General features: G+C 55.3%; 1 protein-coding gene across 1 annotated transcript in view; it reads right to left on the bottom strand.

Annotated features, from left to right (window-relative positions):
- The window catches only part of LOC133356450 (uncharacterized), a 14,526-nt gene extending 1,952 nt beyond the window's left edge, over nucleotides 1–12,574 (bottom strand). Inside the window, exons 1-2 of the mRNA XM_061573983.1 lie at nucleotides 12,061–12,574; nucleotides 9–8,280 (exon numbers count right to left, since the gene is read on the bottom strand). Coding sequence (XP_061429967.1) covers nucleotides 9–1,735 — 1,727 coding nt within the window. The 5' untranslated portion in view covers nucleotides 1,736–8,280; nucleotides 12,061–12,574. The remainder of the gene's footprint in view (nucleotides 1–8; nucleotides 8,281–12,060) is intronic.
- Nucleotides 12,575–12,965: the final 391 nt, after the last annotated feature.

Raw genomic sequence — 12,965 nt, 5'->3', positions numbered from 1 at the left:
CCCAGAGCCCAGTCCTTCTGATGGTATCATAGGCCTTGACCAGGTGAATAAAGCAGAGATGTAGGTCTTTTTGGAATTCCCTACACCTCTGCTGTAGCAGACGGACAGAAAATATGGCATCTGTGCAGGACCGCCCTTTCCTGAAACCGCATTGGGGCTCCGCAAGCCTCTCCTCAGCGTGCCTAGCAAGGCGATATTGAATAATCCTTGCCAGGACCTTACCCGGCACACTGAGGAGTGAGATGCCCCTGTAGTTGTTACAGTCGGTACGGTCCCCCTTTTTAAAGAGGGGGACCACCAGGGCATCCTTCCAGTCCTGCGGAACCCGTCCAGTGGTCCAGACTGTTGTTATGATGTCATATAGGGCAGTCTGTGCACAAACGCCACCCTCCCTCAGCATTTCGCTTGGGAGATCATCTCTGCCCGGTGCCTTCCCTGGTCTCAGACTCCGGATCGCCCTCAGTACTTCCTCAACAGCTGGCACCTCAGCCAGCCACTCACAGGGGGTGACCTCTTCCAATATTTGAGGCACCGCAGCCTCAGCAGGGTTATCACCACTTTGTGCCATGATGTTTTCCTGGCTGAGAGAATTTCCCTCCCCCAGGACCTCACAGAAATGCTCAGCAAATCTGCAAACCTGTTCCTGGGGGTCGGAGATTGGATCACCGTTTTTTCCTCTAATGATGGTAATAGGTGTGGCGCTGCAGGTTACTTTTTTGATGGAGTTAAATAGTGATTTGTGATCACGGGCCACTGAGGCAGACTCCATCTCCTCAGCAACCCGCGACCACCACCCATCCTTACAGCGCCTTACGGCTCTCCGAACTTCCGAGCGAAGGCTGCGGTAAACCTCCTCATTCTCTGATGTGGGATGCTGTAGGCGATGAGAGTGGGCCTGTCGCTTTTTTTCAATTAACCTGAACACCTCCTCTGTCAGCCAGGGTTTCTGGGGAGGTCTGGACCGCGTACCCAAAGCAGCCATTGCAGCTGCATGAGTCACAGTCTTAAACCTCTCCCATTTACCGTCGACATCAGGTGGAGTGGGGGACGATGCCAACCCCAGCTGCAAGCAATGATGAAATTCTCGCTTGCAACTTTCATCAGCTAACTGAGACCAGGCCACTTTTGGTTGGAATGGGATCCTGGGTGTACACCCACCACCGGAGTGGAAGAAAGGCAGGCGCATCTTATAGATGACTAGTCGATGGTCAGAGGGCAGATCAGCTCCACGGTAGGTCCTGGTGTCAAGGACATGGGCTCGCATCCGCTGGTCCGTCACTATGTAGTCCAGCAGATGTTCTTGCTTGGACCCGGCATGTATCCATGATGTTGTGTGGATGCGCCGATGCCGGAAGAGCGTGTTGGTAATTACAAGCCCATGGGCTGCACAAAAATCTAGCAGCCTCCTACCGTTATTATTGAGCTGATCTGGCCCATGCCTTCCAATCACTCCAGACCAGGTGCCAGCATCATGACCAACTCGGGCATTGAAGTCACCCAACAAGATGACTCTGTCCCGAGTGGCCACTTTAGCCAGCACCTGTGACAGGAGGTCATAGAAAGCGTCTGACTCATCGGCTTTGCCTGCATCCCTCCATGGATGTTCGTCTTCGGTGGGGGCATAAGTAATCACGACCACCACTCCTCGCCTCTGGTTGATGGGAAGGCGAGCCCAAAGTATCCTGGGGCTTACAGCTTCCCACACCTCACCGCCACACTCCCACGCCCCCTTCATTCTTTTGTTCAGAAGAAGAGCCACACCATGTTGTTTGGCAGTCTCCTGCCCCGAGTAGAGGACTGTCCACCCCTCATGGTGGCAGGAGCCAGAACCGGTCCACCGGACCTCCTGAATGCCACAGAGATCCAGGCGGTACCGGTCCAGCTCCCGACAGAGAAGTGGCAGCCTCTCCTCCACAGTGAGCGTTCGAACATTCTACGCGGCCATCCGCAATGGTTTTTTGTTGTTTCTGGAGGAGCCCCGAGGGTGAAAATTCAATCTCCTGGCTCCGCCAGATGGGGTTTGGCCAGGAGACGTCATAAAAGCCTGACCCCCCGGGGCCTCCGGCACAAGCTTATTAGTTACAGGTTTATGTTTATATCGTAGTTTAGTGGTGGTTAATTGAAGATGGAGGGGTTACCAGCCTCTCTGTGACACACACACTGTGACACTGTGACACACACTGTGACACACACTGTGACACACTGTGACACACTGTGACACACACACTGACACTGTGACACAACAACAACTGCCATTCGCCTCTAAGTGGCGGTGACGTCACCACGACGCTTGTGCCAGGCCAAGTGCACCTTGAGGCCACGTGAAGTGTCGAACGCCCGCTGGCAGGAGGTCACGGGGCAGACCCAGCAGGTGCCACGGGTCGACTGACCGAGATGACTGAGATGACTGGCTGATGCACCACCTTTGCCCCCTACTGTACCAACTTGCTGTGCTTTAGTCACCCGGCGCTCCGCTGGTTGTTGTGAGCGTCGCTCCTCAGCCCTCCGTTGTTGTTGTAGGGCGACTGCCTCCAACTGCCCAGTAACGTCCTTCACGAGCCTCCTCCACTGAGGCCGATCTTGACACCGCTGGTACCAGTCATCGGCAAGTCCACTCAGCTCCACGTCCTCCCGTACCACATCACTCCATCTCTTCTCTAGCTCGTGCCGCGCCCATTTAACCCCCTCAATCCGGCCGAACAAAAGCTGTTTAGGCATGCGGTGGCTGGGCATGCGGGCTACATGACCCAGCCAACGCAGCCTTGCCTGCCGGAGGAGCTCACCGATGGGACTTTGCCCAGATCTTTCAAGGATTTGTGAGCTCCTCACACAATCCAGCCTGGTTAAACCCAGGATGGATCGTAGGCAGGCCAGCCTAAATGTTTCCAAACAGCGAAGATGCTCCATTAGAGGGGTCCACGTTTCGCAAGCATAAAAAAGGGAAGGAATGACTGTGGCCGAGAAGACCTGAAGCTTCGTGCGGAGCGACAGTCCAGGTAGCTTCTACACAGCGTCACGCAACCGATGAATAGATATTAACGCTCGACTGATTCGGAGTGAGATCTCTGCTGATAAACTGGAGCCGGTCATAAGCACACTGCCCAGGTATGGGAAACTCTCCACTCTCTCCACAACTGCCCCATCACCAATTGGGAGTTGTGGGGGTGGAGTGTCCGATGGTACAAAATACCCAGGCAGGTGCTTAGTTTTGGTGGGGCTGATGGTAAGGCCCCACCTCTTAGTGGCACGCTCCAGTCTCAGCAGCAGCGTCTCCAACTCCTCTTCTGAATGAGCAGCTATTACCAAATCATCGGCATACATAACGTGGTTGACCAATAGGGAGCCATCCCTTGATCGCACCCGGGCATCGATCAGCCTCCCATTATATCTGTACCAAATGGAAATTCCTCCGGTACAGCTATTGAAGGCTTGACGAACTACGCGGTCAAAATAGATGTTAAATAATGTGGGAGCCAGAGGACATCCCTGTCGCACCCCAAGGTGTACAGGGAAAGGCTCCGACTCCCGGCCACATAGTTTTACCCGGGCCCGCTCACCATCATGAAGGTCCTTAATGATCGTGAGCAGAGGGTCAGGGACTCCGAAAGCACGAAGAACAACCCAGAACCCAGTCCTACTGATGGTATCATAGGCCTTGACCAGGTCAATAAAGCAGAGATGTAGGTCTTTTTGGAATTCCCTACACCTCTGCTGTAGCAGACGGACAGAAAATATGGCATCTGTGCAGGACCGCCCTTTCCTGAAACCGCATTGGGGCTCCGCAAGCCTCTCCTCAGTGTGCCTATCAAGGCGATATTAAATAATCCTTGCCAGGACCTTACCCGGCACACTGAGGAGTGAGATGCCCCTGTAGTTGTTACAGTCGGTACGGTCCCCCTTTTTAAAGAGGGGGACCACCAGGGCATCCTTCCAATCCTGTGGAACCCGTCCAGTGGTCCAGACTGTTTTTATGATGTCATCTAGGGCAGTCTGTGCACAAACGCCACCCTCCCTCAGCATTTCGCTTGGGAGATCATCTCTGCCCGGTGCCTTCCCTGGTCTCAGACTCCGGATCGCCCTCAGTACTTCCTCAACAGATGGCACCTCAGCCAGCCAATCACAGGGGGTGACCTCTTCCAATATTTGAGGCACCGCAGCCTCAGCAGGGTTATCCCCACTTTGTGCCATGATGTTTTCCTGGCTGAGGGATTTCCCCTCCCCCAGGACCTCACAGAAATGCTCAGCAAATCTGCAAACCTGTTCCTGGGGGTCGGAGATTGGATCACCGTTTTTTCCCCTAATGATGGTAATAGGTGTGGTGCTGCAGGTTACTTTTTTGATGGAGTTAAATAGTGATTTGTGATCGCGGGCCACTGAGGCAGACTCTATCTCCTCAGCAACCCGCGACCACCACCCATCCTTGCAGCACCTTACGGCTCTCCGAACCTCCGAGCGAAGGCTGCGGTAAACCTCCTCATTCTCTGACGTGGGATGCTGTAGCCAATGAGAGTGGGCTTGTCGCTTTTTTTCAAATAACCTGAACACCTCCTCTGTCAGCCAGGGTTTATGGGGAGGTCTGGACCGTGTACCCAAAGCAGCCATTGCCGCTGCATGAGTCACAGTCCTAAACCTCGCCCATTTACCCTCGACATCAGGAGGAGTGGGGGACAATGCCAACCCCAGCTGCAAGCGATGATGACATTCTCGCTTGCAACTTTCATCAGCTGAGACCAGGCCACTTTAGGTTGGAATGGGGTCCTGGGTGTACACCCACCACCGGAGTGGAAGAATGGCAGGCACATCTTACAGATGACTAGTCGATGGTCAGAGGGCAGATCAGCTCCACGGTAGGTCCTGGTGTCAAGGACATGGGCTCGCATCCGCTGGTCCGTCACTATGTAGTCCAGCAGATGTTCTTGCTTGGACCCGGCATGTATCCATGATGTGTGTGGATACGCCGATGCCGGAAGAGCGTGTTGGTAATTATAAGCCCATGGGCTGCACAAAAATCTAGCAGCCTCCTACCGTTGTTATGGAGCTGATCTTGCCCATGCCTTCCAATCACTCCAGACCAGGTGCCAGCATCATAACCAACTCGGGAATTGAAGTCACCCAACAAGATGACTCTGTCCCGAGTGGCCACTTTAGCCAGCACCTGTGACAGAAGGTCATAGAAGGCATCTGACTCATCGGCTTTGCCTGCATCCCTCCACGGATGTTCGTCTTCGGTGGGGGCATAAGTAACCACGACCACCACTCCTCGCCTCCGGTTGATGGGAAGGCGAGCCCAAAGTATCCTGGGGCTTACAACTTCCCACACCTCACCGCCATGCTCCCATGCCCTCTTCATTCTTTTGTTCAAAAGAAGAGCCACACCCTGTTGTTTGGCAGTCTCCTGCCCCGAGTAGAGGACTGTCCACCCCTCATGGTGGCAGGAGCCAGAACCGGTCCACCGGACCTCCTGAATGCCACAGAGATCCAGGCGGTACCGGTCCAGCTCCCGACAAAGGAGTGGCAGCCTCTCCTCCACAGTGAGCGTTCGAACATTCCATGTGGCCATCTGTAGTGGCTTTTCGTTGTTTCTGGAGGAGCCCCGAGGGTGAAGATTCAATCTCCTGGCTCCGCCAATTGAGGTTTGGCCAGGAGACGTCATAGACGTTTGTCCCCCCGAGGCCTCCGGCACAAGCTTATTTGTTACAGATTTATGTTTAATTCGTAGTTTCGTGGTAATCAATTGAGGGTGGAGGGGTTACCAGCCCCTTGCACCCGTCCAGAGCCCCCGTTTAACCACTGTGGTGGTCACAGACGCCATGAGGGGAGAGGCCAATGAGGCATTGGTCCTCCCCCCACAGCACTGTCCACGACACTGTTGCCTGTCCGGCACCGCGAGGAGGTAGGAGGTTGTTTTCCTGGACTACACACACTGTGACACATACACTGTGACACACAGTGTGTGTAGTCACACACAAAGAACAAAGGTCCCCCGTATAGCCTTAACAGACTGTAAGGGCAAGTGCTGTCAGCGAGCACCTATGAAGGCCGGAACGGTACACGAGGGGGTGGGTGGCCAGCACCACGCCCGACCGCCTTTGTCTCCCCATTGGCGATGTTTACACACCACGCCAGGTACTCATTTCAGGCTGAGTCGACCTAGGGGAGGCCCAGGACCGGTTCAGATAATCGTCACTGGTGTTGGCCGTGAGCGGGAATCGAACCTGGGTCGCTAGGTTCATAGCGCAGCGCGCTAACCGCTACACTACCGCTCACACACACACACTATGTGACACACACACTGTGACACACTGTGACACACACTAACACAGTGAGACACAGTGACATACTGTGCCACACTGTGACACGCTGTGACATACTGTGACACACACTGTGACACACTGTGACACACACACTGTGACACACTGTGACATACACTGTGACACACACTGTGACACACACACTGACACACACACTGTGACATACACACTGACACACACACACTGTCACACACTGTGACACACACACTGTGACACACTGTGACACACACACTGACACAGACACACTGTGACACTGTGACACATACTAACACAGTGACACACTGTGACATACTGTGACACATTGTGACACACACACTGACACAGACACACTGTGACACTGTGACACATACTAACACAGTGACACACTGTGACACACTGTGACACACACACTGTGACACAGTGACACACTGTGACACAGTGACACACTGTGACACACACTGTGACACAGTGACACACTGTGACACACACACTGTGACACACACTGTGACACAGTGACACACTGTGACACACACACTGTGACACACACACTGTGACACACACTATGACACACACACACTGTGACACACACACTGTGACACACACACTGTGACACACTGACACACATACACTGTGACACACACTGTGACACACACACTGTGACACACACACTGTGACACAGTGACACACACTGTGACACAGTGACACACTGTGACACACACACTGTGACACACTGAACGAGACAGAAGCACGGCCGATGCAGCGGCACAAAAGGGTTCACTCGCAGCGCTCGGGGAAGCGCCACGCGGGGGTCTCGCGGACAGAGCCACCCGGGCCGGGAGAGGGTCAGAGGGAGGCCCACGGAGATTCCCAGAGGTAATGGGGAGTAGAAAGACGCGGGCCGCGCCTTGCACTGAATCTCGACAGGGCTCGCGGAGCCTCGCCGAATCTCGCCGGGGGTTGCTGAGCCTCGCCGCGGCTCTCGGAGCCTCGCCGAATCTCGCCGAGGCTCTTTGAACCTCGCCGGGGTTTCTTTGGGCCACATTCCCGTGCCGTGTCCGGGCAGCCTCGCGACTGCGAGCGCGGCGCGACGGCGCGACTGATATCGCAGCCTCACGACATCCAAGGGCACGAGAGAGATACGGGGAGGGGGACGTTTCTCGCGCTCGCTCGCATGGACATCTGTGAAAGAAGACGCTGGCAGGAGCCATCCTCAGCACGAGTCTTGAGCCTCAGCTGCGAGGCTTTTCCCGGTTGTCACCACGTGAAACGGTGATGACAATGCGTCTCGGGCTCAGGGGTGACTGTGGCAGGCGAGAAGGCTCCAGACGCTCTCCCCCCCCCCCGACCAATCCCACTCCCTCCGCCCCTACTGGACGTCTGCAAAAAATAGCTTCATCGCTCATCAGATTCCTCCTCCTGCAGTCTAAATAAAAATTCTGATAAAAAAAGAGCGGTGACCAAACACGCCGGACGTAACCGCCCAGGGCCCCCGGGGAAAGCTTCTCTCGAGTCTCAGGGCTCGACTTCAATAGGGTCCTGGCCCAAGGGTTACGCAGTAATGGCCAATGCCGCCGCTGCTACTGCTGGTAATTTTTGTTTTAGCATTGGGATGTTTGGCCAATGGAAGTTGCAATGTGCGTTAACTTTATCTGTGGAGGGAGGGGGAAACAAACCGGGGAACGTAGAGGAAACCCACGCAGAACGTGGGTGGGGAACACACGCGAACTCCACACGGAAAGTCGCCCACGTTGAACATCCAACTTAGGAGTTGAGAGACAAGAACGTTACACCTGCACGGTGGAGGATACGCAGAGGAGTGAGAGGGGACACCGGGGAGACACGCTGAGGAGTGAGAGGGACACCAAGAAGTCACGCAGACACTGCAGCGTGAGAAACAACACCGAGGAGACACCGATGAGTTGCGGCGTCTCGCCTCACCGAGCTGCAGCACCGTGAGCTGGGGGTGAGCGCTCGCCAGCTCCTGCAGCGCCTGGGACACGGAGAGCGAGAGAGCAGGGCCCGTCCAGTGGCAGGGAGTACACCACCAACACGCAACTAGGCAACCACGCAACCACAACCAGGCAACCACGCAACCACAACCAGGTAACCACGAAACCACACAACCACGCAACCACGCAATAGCACAACCACGCAACCAGGCAACCACGCAACCACACAACCAGGCAATTACGTAAACCACACAACCAGGTAACCACGCAACCACACAACCAGGCAACTACAAAACCACGCAACCAGGTAACCACGAAACCACACAACTAGGCAACCACGAAACCACGCAACCAGGCAACCACGCAACCAGGCAACCACGCAACCACACAACCACACAACCACGCAACCAGGTAACCACGCAACCACCCAACCACGCAACCAGGCAACCACGCAACCAGGCAACCACGCAACCACACAACCACGCAACCAGGCAAGCAGGTAACCACGCAACCACACAACCACGCAACCAGGCAACCACGCAACCAGGCAACCACGCAACCACACAACCAGGCAACCACGCAACCACACAACCACACAACCACGCAACCAGGCAACCACGCAACCACACAACCACACAACCAGGCAACCACGCAACCAGGTAACCACGCAACCAGGTAACCACGCAACCACGCAACCACACAACCAGGCAACCACGCAACCACACAACCACGCAACCAGGTAACCACGCAACCACACAACCACGCAACCAGGCAACCACGCAACCACACAACCACGCAACCACACAACCACACAACCAGGCAACCACGCAACCACACAACCACGCAACCACGCAACCACACAACCAGGCAACCACGCAACCACACAACCACGCAACCAGGCAACCACGCAACCACACAACCAGGCAACCACACAACCAGGCAACCACGCAACCACACAACCACGCAACCACACAACCACGCAACCAGGCAACCACACAACCAGGCAACCACGCAACCACACAACCACACAACCAGGCAACCAGGCAACCACGCAACCACACAACCACACAACCACGCAACCACACAACCAGGCAACCACACAACCACGCAACCAGGCAACCACACAACCACGCAACAACACAACCACGCAACCACACAACCACACAACCACACAACCAGGCAACCACACAACCAGGCAACCACGCAACCACACAACCACACAACCACGCAACCACACAACCAGGCAACCACGCAACCAGGCAACCACGCAACCACACAATCACGCAACCACACAACCACACAACCACACAACCAGGCAACCACACAACCACGCAACCACGCAACCACACAACCACACAACCAGGCAACCACACAACCACGCAACCACACAACCACGCAACCAGGCAACCACGCAACCACGCAACCACGCAACCACGCAACCACACAACCACGCAACCACACAACCACGCAACCACGCAACCACGCAACCACACAACCACGCAACCAGGCAACCACACAACTACGCAACCACGCAACCACACAACCACGCAACCACGCAACCACACAACCACGCAACCACGCAACCACACAACTACGCAACCAGGCAACCACGCAACCACACAACCACACAACCACACAACTACACAACCAGGCAACCACGCAACCACACAACCACACAACCACACAACCACACAACTACACAACCAGGCAACCACACAACCACGCAACCACGCAACCAGGCAACCACGCAACCAGGCAACCACACAACCACGCAACCACGCAACCAGGCAACCAGGCAACCACGCAACCACACAACCACGCAACCAGGTAACCACGCAACCACGCAACCAGGCAACCACACAACTACACAACCACACAACCACACAACCAGGCAACCACGCAACCACACAACCACACAACCAGGTAACCACGCAACCACGCAACCACACAACCACACAACCAGGCAACCACACAACCACGCAACCACACAACCAGGCAACCACACAACCACGCAACCAGGCAACCACACAACCACACAACCACACAACCAGGCAACCACACAACCACGCAACCAGGCAACCACACAACCACACAACCACACAACCACACAACCACGCAACCACACAACCACACAACCAGGCAACCACGCAACCAGGCAACCACACAACCACACAACCAGGCAACCACACAACCACACAACCAGGCAACCACACAACCACGCAACCAGGCAACCACACAACCACACAACCAGGCAACCACACAACCACACAACCACGCAACCACACAACCACGCAACCACACAACCACACAACCAGGCAACCACACAACCACGCAACCAGGCAACCACGCAACCACGCAACCACGCAACCACACAACCACACAACCAGGCAACCACACAACCACGCAACCAGGCAACCACACAACCACGCAACCACACAACCACGCAACCACACAACCAGGCAACCACACAACCACGCAACCACGCAACCACGCAACCACACAACCACGCAACCACACAACCACCAACCACACAACCACGCAACCACACAACCACACAACCAGGCAACCACACAACCACGCAACCACACAACCAGGCAACCACACAACCACGCAACCACGCAACCACACAACCACGCAACCACACAACCACGCAACCAGGCAACCACACAACCACGCAACCACGCAACCACACAACCACGCAACCACACAACCACGCAACCAGGCAACCACACAACCACACAACCACGCAACCACACAACCACACAACCAGGCAACCACACAACCACGCAACCACACAACCACGCAACCAGGCAACCACACAACCACGCAACCACACAACCACACAACCAGGCAACCACACAACCACGCAACCACACAACCAGGCAACCACACAACCACGCAACCACGCAACCACACAACCACACAACCACACAACCAGGCAACCACACAACCACGCAACCACACAACCAGGCAACCACACAACCACGCAAACAGGCAACCACACAACCACGCAAACAGGCAACCATACACCCGTGCATCCACGCGACCACACTACACTTCAGTTGAACAAAGACGGTCACATCGCGCGCTTTCAAATGGGCTTGTGGCCGTCTGGAAAGCTCCACTTTGAAATCATCAACTAGATAAAAAAAAACTCTTTGGAACACTTTTTTGTGTTTAGTTTGTTGTCCTTCCCCCGCACTTCTGATTAGCACGATTGGCTACGTACGGTGCGAAGGAAGTTCAACACACGTACACACAACCACACAACCGTATCACCAGACAACCACTCACCCAGGCAACCACACAACCACGTGTCCACCACCACCTCCTCCACCACTACCTTCTCTGTCATCACCACCTCCACAACCACCGTATCAACCTCAACCGCCTCCACCACCGCTACGAGCACCTATGAAGGCCGACACGGCACACAAAGGGGTGGGGTGGTCAGCACCACGCCCGGGCGCCTTTGTCTCCCCAGTGGCGATGGTTACACACCACACCAGGTACTCATTTGAGGCTGAGTCGACCTAGGAGAGGTCCAGGACCGGTTCGGATAATCGTCACTGGTGCTTACCATGAGCGGGAATCGAACCAGGGTCACCAGGTTCGTAGCGCTAACCGCTACACCACCGCTCCTCACAAAGATCCCCTTACAGCCTTCACAGACTGTTGGGGCAAGTTCTGTGAGCCAGAACGGGTATCGTAGCGCAGCGCGCTAAGCACCACCCGCTCCCCCTACGATCACCACCGTCATCACCACCATCACCACCACCACCACCAGTCACCATCGCCACCGTCACCGTCACCACCGTCACCTGCGCGCCGGCCCCGTCGGGGTCCCTGCAGGTGGCGAGCACGCGGGGGCCGGGGTCCGCAGCGCCCTGCGGCAGCGGCAGCAGCAGCAGCTGGCGCACGAGCTCCAGCCCCAGACCCCGGTTCGCTCCCGTCACCAGCACGGAGCGCGGCGTCGCCATGGGGTCGCGAGACGAGAGAGAGGTTCGGGGTTGAGAGGAGTGAGAGAGGTGAGAGAGGGGACGTGATAGTGTGTGAGAAGTGAGAGTGTAAGTGAGGTGGGAGAGGCAGTGAGCTTAGAGAACAGAGAGAGGAGGTGGGGGAGGCGACGATAAAAGAGGAGGAGCGAGGGGAGTTTGCCGGGAGGAGGTGGAGACGCTCCTCTCGCAAAGACGCCGCCAACCGCCTCTTGAAGTGCAACGCCTCCCTCCCTCCAGCCTCCCCATTGTTGCAGCAAATAGCAGCAGCAATCGCTGCTGCTGACGGACTGCAAGCACACATTCAACCGGCACATTTAACTTTCACATTTAACAGACACATCCAAACGTCACACTCAACTGTTGCACTCAACTGCCGCAATCAACCGTAACATTCAACCGATACATCTGTAGTGAGTCCAACTGAGTCACAGACGTTAACTTGGGAGCAACATCTTCTTGGTTCTTTCGGTAAAGTCACGTAGAAGGGAAGTAATAAAATAATACAAATAAAACATAATAAAATAATTCTCACGACGTTTCGGCCACAACGCAAGCAGCCGTCCTCAGGTGAAGAACATGTCTGTCGGGAAATGCAGGAATGCGAATAGTGATAATTTCACACAATTAGCACTATTCGCATTCCTGCATTTCCCGTAAATATGCTAAATTCCTCTTCAAATGCAAATGCTTTTGTCAAGGCTCTCTTCCTCCTCCCTCACAGCTTAAAT

This window comes from Lethenteron reissneri, chromosome 54, assembly GCF_015708825.2.
Source record: "Lethenteron reissneri isolate LAM-NWPU_2019-01 chromosome 54, ASM1570882v1, whole genome shotgun sequence".
NCBI lineage: Eukaryota > Metazoa > Chordata > Hyperoartia > Petromyzontiformes > Petromyzontidae > Lethenteron > Lethenteron reissneri.
The sequence above is the reverse complement of the archived record's forward strand: the minus strand, read 5'-3'. Positions and strand labels throughout refer to the sequence as shown.